At 33.3% G+C, this 20982-nt stretch overlaps 1 protein-coding gene across 1 annotated transcript in view; it reads right to left on the bottom strand.

Moving 5' to 3' along the window:
* Positions 1 to 20982, bottom strand: part of LOC143225871 (fringe glycosyltransferase-like) — a 36928-nt gene that overhangs the window by 11756 nt on the left and 4190 nt on the right. The window contains exons 2-8 of the mRNA XM_076456028.1: positions 17042 to 17090; positions 16469 to 16511; positions 16117 to 16176; positions 12395 to 12542; positions 5104 to 5189; positions 4138 to 4208; positions 948 to 1042 (exon numbers count right to left, since the gene is read on the bottom strand). Of these exons, the coding sequence (XP_076312143.1) occupies positions 948 to 1042; positions 4138 to 4208; positions 5104 to 5189; positions 12395 to 12542; positions 16117 to 16176; positions 16469 to 16511; positions 17042 to 17090 (552 nt within the window). The remainder of the gene's footprint in view (positions 1 to 947; positions 1043 to 4137; positions 4209 to 5103; positions 5190 to 12394; positions 12543 to 16116; positions 16177 to 16468; positions 16512 to 17041; positions 17091 to 20982) is intronic.

Below are 20982 nucleotides of genomic sequence, written 5' to 3'. Positions count from 1 at the left end.
AGGGAAGGCAGATAGTCATCCCTACCAATCGCCAACTCTTGGGCTACTCTTTTACCAACGAATAGTGGGATTGGTCGTCACATTATAATGTCCCCACGGCTGAAAGGTCAATCATGTTTGGTGTGACGGGGATTCGAATCTGAGACTCTCAGATTACAAGTCGAGTGCCGTAACCACCTGGTCATGCTAAGCCTTTCTAGTATTAAATACAGCTTTTGCTATTTTATAGTTTCAGTTTATAGCAAACACGATTTATTAAAAGCAAACCTTGAAGGTTCATTGGTTGTTTCCATTTTAAGCATTTTATTGTGCTAGTTGCCAAAACCTGGACGAAAAAACTACAGTATCCATTAACATTAAAGTTCTATGACTTTTACAACTCATCACATAGTATCGGATTTTGTTCCCTTGTTTGAAGGTGAGTTTGCTAACTACTTAATGACATCCCCTGGTAAGTTTAAGGATTTACTACATTAAAATCCAGAGGTTCAATTCTCTACGATGGATAGATCGTAGAAAGCCCATTATTTTAATTTCCTGTCAAATAAACCAAAACTTAAAGAACAAGCCAGTTTTCGTTATAATATCTCAATAGAAAAACCGTTGTTAAGTTTAGAATTATACGATGAATTACTTCAACTAAAAATGATTATAAACTCTCAGTGATTCTATGTTTATGAATAGGGAAGGATTAGACCTAGCAAACCAATGAATTAAAAAATGGATAAATTAGAATTGACTTGAACACATAATTTTCAGGTAGGCATTTTGAGGATTACTTTTTACTGATATTTTTGTTACAGGCTACAACATCGTAAGACGAGTAGATATTACAAGAAAAAATAAAATACAGTTGTAAAGCAAAACAATTAAGTAAAACGAATAAAATGGTAACGTCATCACAACAGACCCAAATCATTTCACCTTTTCAATTGTAACTGACTTACCTGGTCTTCAAAAGATTCAGATTTGATCAAATTCATTGGTTCCAAGTGAGAATGAAAGTGCTCTATAACTGTCAATTTCTTTTTCAGAACATGTTCTGAAAGTAAGAAAAAATATCTAATTTGTTATTTATTATACCGTAATTAAAGAAGAGACAGAAAGCAAAATAATTAGTAGAAAGAGCACTCAAAAGTTGTGAATAATTCAGAAAAATGTAAACATCCGAACCGTGAAATGTAAGAATTATCTTTGAGTAATTAAGGAAAAGCGGTTGTCTCTTTATAACTGCTGAAAATGTTCATTTTTAGTTTCTTTGATGCTTAAAATGGCATTAATCTCTGTAAGTAAAAGTGACAGTCTGCATCATGTTCAAACGTTCTGACAATGTTGTTACTTATATATATACCTTAAACAAGTGCTATTAGTAGTTCCAAAGTCCTACTTAAATTATTATAGTTAAGCCTAGCGATAGCTACTTTGTTGCTTCAGCCAAATTGTCAGTTTCCCCATTCTAGATAAAATTTTATTTTAATTGTGTAAAAAACCGTAATATTACAATATAAAATTTATTTATGTATACTTATTACCCTCATTGTATATGGTAAATTGTATAGTTCTGCTGATTCACTACCTTTTCTTTGGTAAGCATTTTAAAGTTAGCGACAGGGACAGATAGCCTCAATAGCTTTTCTGTAAATAAAAAGTTCAAATATATTTATTTAATTAAGACGAAGGGAGTGTTAAGTAGCGATTAACACGTGATTTACATACCAGTTCAAAATTTTACAATTGCGGATTTTTTTTCCTTTCTGCCAATGTAGCCATACTTCCTAATATTAGTGTCTGTGGTATGTTTAACGACACGCAAAAAGTGAAGCTTCTATATTTTTTTAGTTTAGAATCAGGTGCAAGGGGCCAAGGGTTGGTTGGGTCTGTTTTGAGTTTCGTGCAAAGCTACACGAGGGCTATATGCGACAGCTGTCCCCAAATTTAACAGTGATAGACTACAGGGAAGATAGTTCTTTAACACCACCCGCCATCAACTCTTGGGCTACTCTTTTACCAACAAATAGTGGGATTTACCGTAACATTATAAAGCCTCTATGGATGAAAGAGCGGGCATGTTTGATACGGTGGAGATTCGAAACCGCGACCCTCATATTGCGTGTCAAGCAAACTAACCACCAGGTCATCCAAGAATTAGTTATGAGGCAAAAAAATAAATAACATTTTATTGCCAATTGGAGTCACAATGCAGGGAAAGGTTAACAATCTTAAAAGATAAGTCCTTATACCTCAGTTGGAAGGGTACTGGAAAAGAGCTCTATGGTAAGCTTGTCCCCAACGCCACCCTTTTGGAATCACCCCTGTTTTTGTACTAAAATTTGGGGCTTCCTTACCAACGGTGGACAGAGCTCAAATAAGCCATTGTGTAGCTTCGTACTAAACAAATACCAAATAAAAACTTTAAAAAAATTATTTGCTTTAAACCAATTCGAAAAATGTCATCTCAACAGTTGGCTGCATCGCTCAACACGAGTTTCGAGAAGAGAGTGACACAGCTTCAATATTTACTACAGTACATACTTCTGGCTATTAATCTCCTATCAGGAAATTTTTATTTGCATTTATGAAGAGCTTATTATGATCTCTACAAAAAATACTTTTGAGTACTAATACGTCTTTCACAGATCTTGCCTATGCACAGGTTTTAAATATCGATTCTTTGGTTCATTTCCAGTTGATGTCCTAATTATATCCATTGTTAAAATGCCATCAGATGATTTGTGCTTTTTATGTTAGCTTAAAATACTGCCAGTTTTGTGTGTGTGTTTTTTTCCATCGTTTGATGACAGCGAAAAATTAATTGTTCTGAAAATCCTGCGACAAAAACAAACCACTTAATTGCGTGTGACCAAATACTGTGCTCATTGTCTTCGAACTTACTCTGCAGTAAAACAAATTTCGTGCGTGGAATTGTTTCTGGAGAGTAAAAATCTACAGCTGTACTGTAGTCTTTTCGGCTAATAACTTTCATTCCTTTCAGTTGAATTTTTATCATTATGCTGAATCATCAACATCAAATACACACGTTTATATTTTTCCTGTTTTTTTTCTCTTCAGCATTGTCTTTGTCATGATGACAATTTGTGGTTTCTAAGACAACGTAGCAGTAAAATGTATCACTAGTTTTTTCACTAAAGCTTGGAGTAGTAATTTCTTGACCCATTTCATTTTCTTATAACATGTCGCATTGCAAAATCTTGATAACAGTACGGACCTGGTTTTCCAACTCTGCCTTTTTCCTAATTTTCTTTTCCGATACCGAGCAACTGAGAAAGGTTATATTTTTCTTAAGTTTCTACATTTAACTACTTCTTCAGTTAACACTGTTTTAATTTTCGTGCTTTCAGCTGGTTTCACTATTTTTAAATACTTTTACAATTTTAAAAATAATTTCATAAGAATATAGTGTTTTCATTTTGCGAGCTTCCTATAAAAATAATTTTGTGAAAGAAAAACGAGGAATTTATATTCAATAGGAAAGAAAACTCATTGCTTGTCCCTAAGTTTTCACTGGCTACAAATGCGAGCATGACCCCGTTGTTAACGTGCAGGACTGTGTGCCTATGGATCCAACGTTTTCACCCAGTTACCGCCAAAAATTCGCGCTCTTCACTTTGAAACCATGGGTAAGTTATAAATGTGACAGTCAAATTCCACAATTCGATCCGACAAAAGTAGCTCAAGAGTTCGAGGTGGGTGCTGTTGACTACCTGTCTTTCCTCTAGCCTATAAATTAGATGATGTTAAATGGCAGAAAGTATAGATTAACAAAATTAAAAATTACCTAATTGTTTGTTTGTTTTTAAATTTTGCCAAAGTTACACGAGAGCTATCTTCGCTAGTCGTCCTTAATTTATCAGTGTAATACTAGAGAGAAAGCAGCTAGTCATCACCATCCATCGCGAATTCCAGGGCTACTCTTTTACCAACGAATAGTTGGTTTGACTGTCACATAATAACGACCCCACAGCTGAAAGGGCGTTTGGTGTGACGGGGATTTGAGCCCGCGACCCTCAGATTATAAGTCGAGCTTCCTAACCATTTGGCCCTGATGGTCCAAAAATCACCTAAACCCGCTTATCATATATGTGCTTATTCTACTGGTTCATATATTTCTCAACTTACCAATGATATAGCCTATAGTAACGTCATCAGGAAGTCGAATCTTCTCGCAAACACTCATGAATCTGCCGTTACTGTAGATACAAGCGTAAAAGATAAACAAATATAGTCATGGTTCTCTCAACAAATAAACATTTACTTGTTTGTCGTTTCTTCTTTTCATGCTACGTTTTATACCTTACACGAAAAATACTTAGTTCCCAGTACAACATGCGTATTATAAATATTTAGCTATTTTTCTTATTTATAAAATACGCTTGTAAGATCTTATTGGGCTTTCAATAACTTTCTGTTTCAACGAGTCAGAAAGTAGATAAATTATGTACCACTTTAAAGGGGAATGCACAATGTTGAACAAAGTGTTCTTCATAGAAGGACGAAAGAAAACGTTGTGAGATGCTCCTTTGTAATTCTTGTGTCCTTTTAAGATCGGTAATTGTTATATTCTCTAGCTTCAGGTGCTGGGGAATTAGTAGCGATGAAACATCTTTTGATTGATCAATCATTTCCTGTAAACTTTTGTCTGTCCTTTTAATAGAAAGTTCTTAATTATTTGACCTATTGATGCAAAAATTACAATAACATGGATTTTGTTTTTACTCACATGTTGTGAAACAGTACTTGAAATTGTTGGCTTTTTTTTTTTTTTCTGTTTTGTAAGTTCGAATGTATCAAAACATCCAGACAGCTCTATTCGGTCAATGATAAGAAATACAATTCACCTACTTCCTACAATTTTTTACATAACCCTAAGATTAAGGAGCCACGAAGGCCTGAAAATGTGTATAACCTTAAGCAAGAATTTTATAATAAAATAACAAAAATAAAACCTGCGCATAATAACTTTTTCTTCCGGGATATGATTGACTTGTGTGATTCAGTTTAACAATAATTTATTATCACTGGGTAATAAAAATATAAAACATTAAATGTGTTGTAACTTAACATTTTAAAGTGAAGTTAGCTTACCTGGCTATAGGCATCATTTTCAAAGCCAAAGCCTTACTGATGCAAAACCCGGCACCTCCAGTTGCAAACCAGAACGAAATCATTTTCTGCAACATAAGAAAAATTATATAAAGAAACATATAAAATGCGATTACTTTTATTAAAGGAATAGCATACACTATACATCTCCCTGCATTTCAATGTAATATTTATTTATGTTTTAACCAGTAATTGACCTTTCCCTAACGTAAAGAATTTTATAATAAGACGCGCGACATTTATGTAACAAAAGTTTTCGTTTTTTTATATTGATGTTATCCACAATTAATATGAAAATGTTGTTAAACACATATGCTTTCACGACGAACAGAATGTAATTGTTATTTACAACAAGTTTGGATAACAAAAATTATAAACTAAGCCGTTCTGAAAGGACTTCCTCGCAGAAAAGCGGATCACAGTGTAATGCACTCCATCCAATTAAACGTATACTGCGCATGTCTACATAACAGCACAATCTTATGTTCAGGCTTTCTAATTCCCGTGTTTCAACAGCGCTAAATTTGTTGACACTTAATAATAACTGATGTAAAACTAAGTAATGCAGAAGTGCTTCGATAACATGTATTGTTAAAGCAGGCACTCGACCGTGTTACACTTTATTCTATTCTGTTCACCTGAAGGTACGTGTCCTATATACACTAAATCCCTGTATTGGTTAAGTGTTGCTAATGGACTGCTTCCGAACGTTACTTCACGAGCGTGTTACAATCAGCTCTTATTTACGACACATGCGAAATTTCTGTGAGGGACTTGGATTAACCAGATATGTTATGTTCAAGCCCACAGTTGGTTAACTTTTCTTACACTTGATAAAACCAAGAAACTTTTAAAGTTTTATATTAAATTATTGCAGAACATCTACTTAGCTAACATTAACGGCCTTTATTTTCACTTGGTCTCACGCAGTTTTTACTTTTTTTTGAGAATTATATAATAATATGAAGGAAGTTCACATTCCTGCTAATATGGAGTCCCTGTAAGATTGTGTCACGTTTCCTATATAAATGCACAGTTAAATTTTATTAACGTCAATAAGTTTACTTTACACCTGCCATGATGTCATCAAATGTGACAGTTTTCGATTGTTTGTGCATTCGCACACAATTTGCGCCAAATGCAGAAGTTAAATACATTATATTAACACGATTTTGGAGTCTTATCATCTCATTACCATCCATGTTGCTACGCCTAATCATGCTACAGCTGACGATCATGCGTCTTGACATAAACTTTCAAAAGTAATTTTCATTGCAAAAGACTCCACCGTAATATTGTCATATTCAAATGAAACTTCTCCTTCTTTCATTGTTTCCATAATCCATCTAAAATATAATTGTTTGGAAGTCTTTTTAATCATGCGCACAGCCGAGTAACTAGCCGTCCCTAACTTTTAAGTGGTAATAGACTAGAGAAAAGACAACAAGTAAACATCACCCACCGCAAACTCTTGAGCTACTCTTGTCAGACGAAATAGTGTATTTGAAAGCCACTGTTATAATGAACCCATGGCCCTAATGAGAGATTTCTATAATTTGTGTCGGTATGGATCGAATCCACAGTCAGGTACACTAACGAATCGGAAGTGTTCATAGTGTAGGAGAACGATGATTTTGCAATGCCTGTTGTAACCATTCCATTACACAGAAATACATAGGCGCTGCGTCTTCATATATATTGCATTAATATTCACTTCTTCTTGAGGTAAGCGATGGTTAAATTGGTCTGTTATGGAAGTAATCGGTGTACATGTTGTTTGTTTCATTTTGCTAGACAGATATCATTCTTGATTGTGTTGCGTACTGTTGCCTGGGGAACTTTATGATTTACTTCTATTACCACAATGATATTTACTAAATATCGTAAAAAACAGAGCCAAGCAAGGATTATACGTTAACTTATATGAAGACTAATTTAATCTTAGTAATCCATACATATTGTGTTATTTGTAAACATCAAAGGTTATTATACTGTCAGAGGAACTTGTTCCTCAAATAAAAATTGTCCAAACTGTAAGATAGACATTGCTGATATTTCTCTACGTCCCAAACTGATTTCACCTTCAATAAATTAGACTATGTATATAACTTTGTGTGCTATATTTAAACGACAAATATGTGAGTTATAGATCAAAAACAGTAATCTAGAAGTAGAAAATAACTTTCTATTTAACCATCATATATTGTAAATATACATTTAGCTTTCTATATTGGTAAGTAAAGTGTAAGAATATACGTCTGTTTTGATACAAAACCGTGGTCAGATTTAATGTATAGCGAACATATAGTTTGTTTCAGTTGTAAAGTTTGTTTAATGATATACAGTAAAACCTAAACCTATGATACTTTACAGGTCTTTACTTACATCTGTTTTAAGCTATACGGTAGTGATATGTGAAGACCAGCATGACGGTGAGACAGAAAGTTAGTTTACAAATATTTTGTATAGTATCTAAACTAAAAACACTTTGATTACTTAACCCTTGTTCCATTAATGATAATCTATTTGCATATGTATATACGATAGATATTATTACACTAAGGTGTATGTCAGTATTTTATATAAACATGAGTTTTCTATATCAAGTAGAGGTTTATTAGAAACTAATATCCATGGTGTATAATTTAACCATAAAATCCTAAGTTTGACATTTATTTATAAACTAAGAAATGTATTTTAAAGCTTTGTTAAAAAAATATTTCAATATGTGTGATAACTTAAGTCCGAGATTTTATCTACATGTACTCCGTGATGAGAAGAGAGTTTCACATGAGAAAATCACAGATCTCTGGTGATTTTTATACATGTGGTAAAGCTTAAATGAAAGATAATTCCTGTCACTATAACAGTTTCAAAGTCTACGTGAGGAAGTATAACTGTTTTGATACAGTCGAAGAATAATTACTTAATTTATAACTAAACGTTCTTTTACATTTGATTGTCGATCGCCTAATTTTCGGTAATGTAATTATTCTATGTGACTAATAATGTGATAACACAGGTTTATACAGCAGTTATTAGGCACAAGGGCAACCTTTAATTGAAATAAAGTGCAGAAAAGTGTTTCCACCTTTAGGTTATCTTCAAGTTAACAAAGAGAGTATGTAACGTTGTTCTTTATTTTAATTAAAGTGTTAATACCCACACCAGCAGTCTTTAGAATACATTTGAACTTCGAGTGGGTTTATCGTCATCATGAAAGGGCAATCTTACCTTCAAGTGATGGGTCAGCGACCAGATGACAACCACCGAAGAATAGAGCAGTGTCAAAGTTCGACTGAAGTGTTACTAATAAAACAGAAATTTGTATTTTATTTTTATTTAATGGCCTTCAATGTCGTAGAATGATGGCTGCACGTTTTTGTAGGAGTTTTTATATTATAAGTACTGACAAACTAGTTGTTTAAAAAATAATATGTGACGATCCCATAAAATAGTGGTAGCCTCTACTTTCTGACCATTTATAACGTTATTTAGATACTGTTATCACCATCCTTCATTAAGAGCATAAGTGATCAGGTGATCATCTTTAACACATGTTCAAGTGGCGTTTACGAATTTGTTTCAATGCTTCTGAACTTTTAATAGAAAATATATGAATAATCAATAAGTCATTTATTTGCTATTTCTAGTTGCAGGAGAATGAATTACTAGATAAAAGATATAAAGGAGAAAGAGTATGTTTTTTTTCATAATTATCATAGCGATTGGTGTTTCCCAAGATATTTAAGAGAATTAGTAAGTTCTGTGTGTAATTGTCATGACACTAATTACATTATGTAACACAAATTTTGTTCCTGGATCGTATGTGTTATTTCTTAATTGCTTATGTTGTAAAAGTACAGAAAATGATCATCACTCTCTTCAAACTTTGCTTTTGTGACCTGAATAATGAAATTTAGAAATTAACCTATTTTATTTGTAAAAACGGGCAAATTTGCACATTTTCATTTACGTAAGGTCTGAATAAAACAACATATGAATCAAAATTTACATGTGTTTATACTAAAGTTACACAAAAACGAACAAAAACGTTTAAAAGTGAGTAGTTTTTCGAGATTTGCGACTGTAATGTAAATCACTTTCACGTATCAGCCCCTAAATATAGTCTGCTATCACATTTTCATTATACGCTCTCAGATCACAAAAGCAAAGTTTGAAGAGAAAAATAGGTTTTTTTCATTTACTTTAGGCATAAGCAATTGGGAAATAACACTTTCTGTCCAGGAACAAGAAAAAGTAAAAAATTTTGTTACATAGTGTCATCAGTGTAATAAATTCTGATGGAAATCTTTACACAAAAAAACTTTGTTCTGTCTTTGATTTAAAAAGTTTCGTAAAATAAACTTATCACTGCTGCTAGGAAAATAAAAATTGCTACTGTCGATTATTTGAAATCCTCATCTAATATGTAGTAACAATGTTTCTAAACATAATATAATAATTAGTGTATAATGAAATCTCACATATTTAAATAAAATCTATCTTTTGTTCTAAGCCGGCTAATACAATTTCACTATTTACTGTATGCCGGGCAAATTATGCAAGAACTGTATGCTAACCCGTCAAAAACTGAGAATATATTAGTGTTTTGTATAACTATGTAATGAACATACATAGACAACTATAATCTTTTGTCATTGATAATTACATTTTAGAAACGTACAGTTTAATAAGGGTTTTGCTTATATATTCAATACACAGTAAAACCTGTACAAGACGGAAATATTAAAAATTTTACAGCATTGTCTTAAGATTTCTCTTATAAAAGGCCCTCTGTATGGCGAAACCTACGTAACGCGGACAGAAAACTATCTTTCACCTACCTCATCTATCAACAAGTAGGATTAGAACCTGACTAAGGCGGAAAAAATGTCCTTGATTAAATATTAATTTTTTATTTAATTAATAATTTCTTTAAATATTAATAAGTTCTAGTTTAATTAAAATTTCTTTAAATATTAATAAGTTCTTGTTTAATTAATAATTTGTTTAAATATTAATAAATTCTTGTTTAATTAATAATTTGTTTAAATATTAATAAATTGTTGTTTAATTAATAATGTGTTAGAAATTAATAAATTGTTGTTTAATTAATAATTTGTTTAAATATTAATAAATTCTTGGTCATTTTGTTACAGTATGTATTGGTTAAACATATTATGTCCTTTATCTGCCCGTAATTATTTTTGCAGGTAAATTAGATTTATGATTTATAGTTTGTTTGTTTGTTTTGGAATTTCGCACAAAGCTACTCGAGGGCTATCTGTGCTAGCCGCCCCTAATTTAGCAGTGTAAGACTAGAGGGAAGGCAGCTAGTCATCACCACCCACCGCCAACTCTTGGGCTACTCTTTTACCAACGTCAACGATTGACCGTCACATTATACACCCCCACGGTTGGGAGAGCGAGCATATTTAGCGCGACGCGGGCGCGAACCCGCGACCCTCGGATTACGAGTCACACGCCTTACGCGATTGGTGACGTCAATATCTCAAAGGTGCTGTGGAAGAAAGCTTTATTTTTGATCACGTGCTGTCATCATCCTTTCTTACGTGTGAAGTAATGTTAAATAGACATCAGTTTGTTAGTATTGTGAATGTACAATAGTAACGAAATCCAGAAATTTGTATCTGTGTTTCTTGATTACAATATGAAAGTTCTGGTATTTTAATAAAAATTAATCAGTGTGTTGTTCATTTATTATATTTAGTTTTAGGGCGATTATTGATCATGCATGATTTGTAAAACAGTAAATGTCCTCCTACAGAACATTGAAAGAAGTTATATATCCCATACTTTCGTACATTTTTGTGTATGTTTGGAGTTGATCAATGGTTATTTAAAAAACGAACATATACAATACGTTGATGACTTGTAAAAGTATTGTCACAGTATATTTTAGTACGGTAGTAATAGTAATTAAATGTATGAGAAAGTCCACCTTTATAAAAGATGAGATAAAGTACCTTGTGTAAACTAGTTTTCCACAAATTAGTAAGTGTTATTGCATAATAAACGTTTTATTGACGATGTAAATTGTTACATAAAATCAAAGTATAAATTTTAATTAATGTATGATATTGCCCTCTTAGGGCAATTTAAACATATTGTCATGTATTGTATGCGTTAGACTGAGTAAGGATAAGAAATGTAATCATTTAGTACTAAAAATATTTAATCACTTGATTGAGTAAGCTTTAATTATCATATTATTCTTATAGGACTACTTAATGTGTGTATTTTTTTTTCCTTATAGTAAAGTCACACTGGGCTATCTGTTGTGTCCATTGAGGGAAATCAAACCCCTGATTTTAGGGTTGTAAGATTCAAAAGTTACCATTATCCCATCGAGTTTGGTTTGTTTTGAATTTCGCGCAAAGCTATCTGCACTAGCCGTCCCTAATTTAGCAGTGTAAGACTAGAGGGAAAGCAGCTAGTCATCACCACCCACCGCGAACTCTTGAGCTACTCTTTTACCAACAAATTGTGGAATTGACTGTAACGTTATAACGTCCCCACGGCTGAAAGGGCGAGCATGTTTGGTGCGACGGGAATTCGAATTCGCGACCCTCAGAGACCGAGTCGAGTGTCTTAACCACTTGGCCATGCCGGGTTCTTTCCCCCAGCAGAATACTGATTAATGATAAAAGAAATATAATGAATTTTTTAAAGACGGATTAACTATAAATGAATTAGCGTTAAGCATTCTCTCTTAGGACATTGATTTACTTATAAATCAACAATTTAATTAATTTTCGCTAAGCATCCTTTTTAGAACGAATTATTTATAAATAGTTTAATTAATTAGTGATTAACTATAAACATGATGAAACATGCATTATATGAGTCATACCTGCCTATGCAATCCTTACTTAATATTAGAATTATTTAATTATTAATTAACTAACGAACTAGCATTCACTGTCCCTTTTAAATAACTAATTAATTGATTTTAAGCGTCTTTTTTAAGATAATTTAATTAATTAAGTAATTATTAATTATCTTCATGATGAGACATATTGTACGAATTACGACTGCCTTTACTTTGTGTTACACTAAGAACCCGTCTTTGATTATTTCTCCCTCCTCTCCTGAGGCAGCAAATCAGGGTGAGGTGGCATCCTTTGGGCGTGATAGCGTAAGGCTTACAGCTTACTCCTTTACTAACGAATTATAGGGCTGACCGTCACTTCATAACGCCAAGTGATAATATGCAATAATAATCTTTTTCTAAAGAGCTAAGTATCACCTGGTTATTCTCCCTGTCTGGAATCTTCAGAGGAACCCGGATGCTAGGTTTTCCAAAATACCAGTCTTCTTGTGAATTGTACTTAACTAACAGCTTCATTAGCCTAGGCACGTTGACATAATTATCATCATCAAAGTGGCAAAACCACCTAGAATTTAAAAATATGAGTTGATAATGAGCACAGAATTACAGACATCAATAACTTTAATTCGAAACATTAATAGAAATCATTTAGAAACAGTAGCCTTCTATCTCTAACTAAACATAGTATTTTGATCTTTTTTTTCTAAACAAACTATCATTTAGTGGAAAGTTTATGTGGCATTCGTGAACTCATAGTCCATCAGGTACAACGAAAGATAAACAGTGTGTAAAATCACAAAGTTTGTATTTTCAGATATTTTATTGTTTGGTTTAACAAGACAAATAGAGACAAACTTAATATCTCTTCTTTGCTAAATTTTACAGTTGTTGATATTTTATTGTAGCAGAATCTTCCAATGTGAATCGCAGAATGTAAGACTTTTATATGTACCGGTTAAATACAATTTATATGAACCAGTAGAATCCTCAGATGTCGCTGCTTGTCTCCTAAGTTGTAATATAGTCATCAGTTTGTTTGTTTGTTTTGAATTTCGCGCAAAACTACTCAAGGGCTATCTGCGCTAGCCGTCCCTAGCTTAGCAGTGTAAGACTAGAGGGAAGGCAGCTAGTCATCACCACCCACCGCCATCTCTTGGACTACTTTTTTACCAACGAATAGTGGGATTGACCGTCACATTATAACGCCTCCACGGCTGGGATGGCGAGTATGTTTGGTGCGACGGAGATTCGAACCCGCGACTCTCAGATTACGAGTCGAACGCCTTAATCCACCTGGCCGTGCTGGGCCCATAATCATCAGAAATCAATAAACGTTGCATGTATAGAAATAGCACGTTAGTGTTGAATATTGTTGAAGCAATACAAAATAAGTAAATTAATAGAAAAGTGGTTGCATAACCCGTCGTTTATCGAGCTTCTCCGTTATAATCGATACTTCATAACAAGCTCGTCCACTCTTTTCCCTAATACTCAGTTTTTTTACCGTAACTCTATTAAATTTATTAAGTTTATTTTTAAAGTCATAAATTTATTACAATGTAAGTTGTATTGTTACATGTTAGCATATTCTAATTAAAACAGTACAAGATTCGTTCGTTTATATTGTACATTTTCTGTTACGTAAACAGTTTCCTTAACTTTGATTTTCGCAGCTAATTCGCTAAAGTTAATCGATTCGACCGTCGATCCTTTCTAGTAAAAATCAGCTATACAAAATCACCCAAGCACTGCGGCCAGAAAAAATTTTTTGATTCGTCAGATTCATATAAGGGGGAGTACAAAAATATTTTCTCAGATATTGCACCGCTCAGTTCACTGATATTATTTCATGCTTGGAAATCTTTGTTCAAATCTTCGAGTTCATACCTCAACAATGTAATTTAATCATCATGTAAAAAGTTGAATTAATTCATTTACTTCAAGTAATTTATAACACCAAAACTTTCAAGCAGATGATTGTGAATCTAAAAAAAACAAAGTTCTCACAATTTTGATAATGGGTCATCACATACGGCTTACTGTATTCTTCACAAAAATATTGATTATATTCCTCAAAAAAAAACAGTAAAAACTAGCTTTTTGCCCATTTATAACCCTTTCTTACACCCCTCCCCTTTATTTAAAACTCAAACACACAGTTTGAGTAAAATAATTCTATTCGCTTGAAAATCTGCTATTTATGAATGGCTGTTATACGGGCTATACTAGCACTATAGCATGTACCCCTTTGTATGCAAAGTTAACCATGCGCAACAAGTCCATTAATTAGATGTAGGCTTGAACATCTCCACTTAGTCCATGCCTCACACAGGAATTTCACACATTCTTTGGTAACCAGAATGAACTTTTGTTCATTTTTTATACTGGAACATAAATTACAAAACGGACACATTGAGAAAGAAATAAAACGAAACATAACAAGAAGGAGAAATGGAAGAAAAAACATCTTACGTACAGTTGGTAATGAATTGAACAGAAAGAAGGAAGTGAAAATTGAAACAGAGTACACAAAAAAAGTTTGTTTGTTTATATTAATTTAGGCCTGGCATGGCCAAGCGCATTAAGGCGTGCGACTCGTAATCTGAGGGTCACGGGTTCGCATCCCTGTCGCGCCAAACATGCTCGCCCTCCCAGCCGTGGGGGCGTTATAATGTTATGGTCAATCCCACTCTTCGTTGGCAAAAGAGTAGCCCAAGAGTTGGCGGTGGGTGGTGATGACTAGTTGCCTTCCCTCTATTCTTACACTTCTAAATTAGGGACGGCTAGCACAGATAGCCCTCGAGTAGCTTTGTGCGAAATTCCAAAAACAAACAAACAAACTTATATTAATTTCATCTTCATTATTTATTACTATCAAAAAATATTAATTAAAGCTATATCTGTTGTTTATTAAAAAAAAAACATTATTATTCCTGCTCTTGTGTTTATGGCCAATAAAAGTGTGTCATCTAAACAGTTTTTAACAAAATTCTGTCTCCAAACCCGGCACGTACCCTTAGGACCCCTGGAAGAGAAAGAAAAGGTTAATGTTCGTATATAACCTTCCCCCCCTTGTCACTTCTCGGGGTACCTTATGCCTTTTACATATATTGATACCTTATGCCTTTTACATATATTGAATGAGTATGTTAGCTAGTTAATCTTAAAAGGCAAAGTTCAAATAGTCACACAATTTATCTAAACGAGATTCACAACAAAAATGTAACTTTTTGTTTTGGTAAGAAAAACAAGTTTTTTACAGGAATTTTATTTTTCTCTTTGTCCCCCAGTGGCTAGCGGTATGTATGCGGACTTACAACGCTAAAATCCGGGTTTCAATACCCGTGGTGGGCAGAGCACAGATAGCCCATTGTGTAGCTTTGTGCTTAATTCCAAAAATAAATTTCTCTTTTCATCGGCTGAAAATAATAGAAATCTACAAAATGTTTCATTTAGCAACGTGAACTAAAGCACAGGTTCTTGTGCTCGTCCTGCTGTTGAAAACCAAAAAAGTAGTTCATGTATGTAAACATACGACAAATGTGTGATCTTGGTAACAATAGAAAGTAGAGCACTTGTATAAATTCAAAATGAAAAGTCATATATTGGTTCCAACAATAAATTTACTAGATGGTAAAAAATATGTTTGTCTAAGGTTGTAAAACAAGGTAACACAGAAAACTGACCTCAATTAACATTTTAATATATGTTGCATGAACCTGTGTTGCAGCTAGTCTGTAATTACTAAAATGTTTAAACCTATTCATGTATATACATAGATATATAAATTACCGGCGCATGTGTGACACCTGTGTATGTATAACAAACCGGTTGTTCCTAAAATGTTTAAGTCATAATATTTGATTCAAATTATATTTTTTATTATATCTGCACGTACTTTTTGTTACTAAAATAATAATTAAAAACGCAAAAAATAATAAGTAAAACATAAATCAACTTTTCAATACAACACAACATAAGAATCCCATTTACTATCTTAACGCATTGGTAAAATAATTCAGTTATTCTTTTGACCTTATTATCTCATTACTATTACGGTCTTTCGTTTAAAAAAACAGTTGTTTTAAATCTAGTTAAGTGTAATATATTTAAAGTCTGTCACCTGACGGTTTTCTTACTTTTTTTGACTCTCCAGAAATCTGTCAAATTCTACTGACATCTTGCAGCAAAGGCCTTTCCTATGAAACATATTACAAACAGTAGCGTTATCTTATAGATTTATCAACATTACTATCACGTTACAGTAGTGTTAATTTTATATATTTATGAACGTTACAAACTCGAAACAACAGTATTTTATAAACTTATGGACTTTACAATTACACTACAGTAGTATTAGTTTTATTGATTTGTGAATATTACAAACACGCTACAGTAATGTTAGTTTATACATTTTTGAACATTACAAAACCTTACAGTAGTGCTACAGTAGTATTAACTTCATAGAAACACTGATGTCTTGAAACTCACCTGTTATGAGAAGAAGAACAATTCGTATTGATAAGGTGGCCATCTAGAGGAAGAATGAACAACAAATATGTATGAATGTATTTGTGTAATGTAATCTAAATATGCATATATATATAATCTATACAAAAGCCCTTGCGTTACGTCAAGCTTGATTTCTTGAAACAGGATTCAGAAAATCCAGTATGCATTTATCCAGATGAAAGAGTTCGATTACTATCTGCATATTGCGATTTTAGTGATAGGGGTGAAAAGGTGCCGTGAAACCTTATAAATGTGGTAAGTGCAGTTATAATAAACCTAAATAAAGGCGCAGTGTGGGATTTCAAAGCTGAGTCAAATGCATAGATTTTATTATCATGAATGTAAAAATATTGATTACATTTTAGGCTTACCGTTTCTAAATTAAGTTATGTTGATTTCGAAAGATGCTTGTATTTGTGTCCGTCATCAGAGGTCATAACAGACATTCCTCAATTCTGATTGACTGATAAATAGATAGTATTTAGTAATTGTAATGTACAGTAGGAAGTGTTTTTCATACAGGATAACAAAATAGTTAATATACGAACTTACTCGTTTTTATCTGGTAATCAAAATCGTCGGCATCAGTGAAGAAATACACCTGAAAAGATGATAAATCACAAGAAATATAAAATTTAATGACTAAGTTCAAAATAGAGCACAATTTTTACGCTTAACGTAGAAGATTTACGTACCCGTATTGACTGCTATATAATTCTGTATGCAAGACACTTGTTTATACGTAAATATACTTACATTTATCAACCAAAACCACAGCATTGTAGTTTTCAGTACGTTGACTTCTATGTAATATACTGGACAAAGGTCAGTAAGTTTAAATATAAAAAATTAATCAATGATAAATAGTAGCTGCCTATAAAAATCTTCACTAATATTTTTAATATTAATAGTTATCAAGTATACCATTTCAACATATTAAAACTTCAAACATACAATACTCAATAAACAATTGCAGTTTTGTGTCCAAAAAATAGAGTCTAAATATATATAGTTCTGTTATTAATATTTAATTATTTTAATTCGTTCATCAGTGAGTTTCTGATTTACTGCCACAATAACATTGGTTCTCAAAATGGACAATCCACGTGGAAACGCGAAAACTCAATTATCATCCATCATGTTTTTATTCTAAAATATTTTCAAAAAAATTATAACTTTTTGTCAGTATTGAAGGCCAGTTGTTTTAATATTCCAAGCCGTCCGAACATTGTCTGTTATTCAAGTAAAACACTTAAACCGTGGAAAAACTATTACTAAAACTTTTATTCACGCATATTCATCGTTCTAATTTCGAATGTATGCCTGGCAGGTTTTTTACGGCCGAGTGTAGCATAGTAGTTAAGGTACACGCACTAAGAATTTAAGGGTTATTGATTCGTGTCCTATAAACAAGTTTTGCGCTTTGGGATCGAGAATATATTATAAAAGTGACATTTAAATCCGACCAGTCGGTCAGATAAGAGTAGTTCGAAAGTTGGCAATGGGTATGGCTTTGCTCAAAAAATCTACAAAATAAAACAAATCGTATGTTTAAGGTAAACTAATTTCGAGATATGAACACCCGAGTTGTGTAACTTTATCTAAACAAATACCTGATTGTGTAATATATTTTCAGGACCCTGAAACTCGAACTAAATTATGCTTAACATAAAACCGTGTTCTGTTTATTAAATTTGTTCTAGACTTTCGTAAAAATATTTATTGTTGCGTCTAACAGTAATAGGGTAAGAGTGTTTTGAGAATGTATATATTTTTTTCTTTTATTTGCAAGTAGGATGGGGGGCCATACGTGTTTAAAACGTTAAATTTAATACAACATACAAAGTTGTGCGATTATAATTTATCAAGTCTTAGCTGCACTGTTAGTAACAAATTAGTATTATAAGATATTTAAGACAGCTGTATCTTACAATCAAAAGACATTCAATTATCTTTGACGTCCAGTCAAATCTTTGACATAAACTGTATTCGTTTTTGGTTGTTATTGTTTTTGTTTGTTTGTTGTTGTTTTTTTTTGTATGTTTTCTTTTCCTAGACGTCTTTCGATTCTATAAAAGCCTAGAGCAAAAGTTTAAGAAATTATTTTCCTGGTCAACGTTCAATTAAATCTTTATCGGGCCAATATGGTCTAGTGGCTAGCATGTCGAGCAGCAGATTAAACGGTTTAGAGTTCGAGACGTAATACTTCTGAATGTGTTTTGTATTTTCAGCTATGCGTGCGATATAAAAATAACAGCCAACCCCATTATTGTATTCAAAGAGCCGAATGAAATGTGTTACTGGTTCGTTTATTTTTAATTTCGCGCAAAGGTACATGAGGGTTATTTGCACTAGACGTCCCTAATTTAGCAGAGAAAGATTAAAGTGAAGGAAGTTAGTCATCATCACCCACCGCCAACTCCTGGGCTTCTCTTTTACCAAAGAACTGTGGGTGGGATTCATCGTAACATTATAACGCCCACACACCTGAAAGGGCGCTTATGTTCGGAAGGACAGGAATTTTAACCCGCAACCCTCAGATGGCGAGTCAAGAACCTTAACCACCTGGCCATGCCGGGCTACCATGTGCTGCTGAATGGGTGTCGTCTATTTGTTCAGTAGTTTAATATTAAGGACGGCTATACTTAAAACCCAAGTTTCTCTAACTTGAGCAGTTTAGCTCACATGTTAACAAGGTGCCATTCAGGTTAGAAATCAGAGCTCCATTTCTAATCACTGACGTAAGATCCATAAACTTTTCTTTGGGTATAGTTTCAGTTGATGAAAATGTTTTAATAATGTTCGTTGAGATATAATACCGATCCCATCTTATAAATAATTCAAGCTTTTGTGTTCTGTTTAACATTTTTGTAATAAAAACTCTCTTAAATTACATGAAAACAACCCCAAACAGAGGAAACAAAGAAGAATGTGGATGTATGAGGGTAAGAAGTGTCTTTATATGAAAATAAAGTGTGTAAAAAAACTTATTGGAATTACAATGTTAATCAGTTATAATAAACTATAACAGCCAACACTAGAAACAAATATATATTTTCTCGAATGATTCACACCAGATTGTGTGTTTATAAAAAGTTGTTTAACTCTATCTGCGAACGGAATAAAAGACGAAACAAAATGCTCTTCATTATACATGTGAACACCTAACTACCCAAGCATGAACATATGCGGAAACGCTCATATATCCTATATACACTATATATATCTATACATCATAAATAATGCAGAGTTACAGGGGGGATGGTGCCGTTAATGCCTTCATGAACTGGTGCCAAAATTGAGACTGACATTGTAAATATATTACACTATACATATAGTGACGGCCCGGCATGGGCAGGTAGTTAAGGCACTCGACTCGTAATCTAAGGAACGCGGGTTCGAGTCCCCGTCACACCACACATGCCCGCCCTTTCAGCCGTGGGAGCGTTATAAAGTGACGCTCAATCCCACTATTCATTGGTAAAAGAGTAGCCCAAGAGTTGGTGGTGAGTGGTGATGACTAGCTGCCTTCCCTCTAGTCTTACACTACTAAATTACGAACAGCTAGCGCAGATAACCGTCGTGCAGCTTTGCGTGAAATTCAAAACCAATCAACACAAGGAGGTGTAGTTTGCCCATACGCTTCATAATGTATGTAAGCGAGAAGCCACCAAACGAAATTCAAAACAAACAAACCAAACAAATAATGACTATAACCGAGTTTGGAAAAAAAAATCAAGTTTATTCACTCCAGAAAAAGTTAAAGAAGTAGTTAAACAGCTTACAGGATTATCATAAAGTATCATCGTGATTTGTAAGCATAGGTGTCGTGTAGCTTAGTTGTAAGTTAAGTAGATATAACAGTAGATAACCACAGTTCATATCTTGTAATCTGTTGACACAAAGTCTTTGTGAGAGAAAGTGCGTTGAACATAGTCCTTACCAGGTTATATATCATAACCTTTTCTTTTATATTTAATCATCAGTTTAGTGTAAGGAAAAGAGAAAAACCATTAGTAAGAAACTGCAGGGACATACAGTTGTACATGTAGAAAAACAATTTATACCAGTTACCCAGCCTTACATCTTCAGCAAAGGCACTGGTGAAAGTAACTTCAGTTTATTACAGATCAAACTGTAGTTTCAAACTCGCGTAACTTGTGAAAGGGAACTGCAATATTTGAACGCACACGTTATTTATTGTTCGTGGTGACATTTGTTTTCTAACTAATAAAAATAATTATTCGATACAGCAACATCGTTACAACTCGGTGCCAAAAAGTCAGTATAATAATCTTGACAAAATGCACTGCTGGTATGGCGTACTACGGCTGAAATTCTTACCTATATGCCATACCGACTTACTTTCACTACTGAGTAAAACGTAAAAGGGGCAACTCTGTGGCTAATAATTGCATATAATAGGTAGAAGAAACCAGTGAGTCATGGAAGTTGGGATGTCTTTAAGATGGTAAAAAAGAAGAAGAAGAAAA

Source organism: Tachypleus tridentatus, chromosome 9, assembly GCF_004210375.1.
Source record: "Tachypleus tridentatus isolate NWPU-2018 chromosome 9, ASM421037v1, whole genome shotgun sequence".
Classification (NCBI taxonomy): Eukaryota; Metazoa; Arthropoda; class Merostomata; order Xiphosura; family Limulidae; genus Tachypleus; species Tachypleus tridentatus.
Note: the sequence above shows the minus strand (reverse complement) of the source record. Positions and strands in the feature narration are given on the sequence as shown.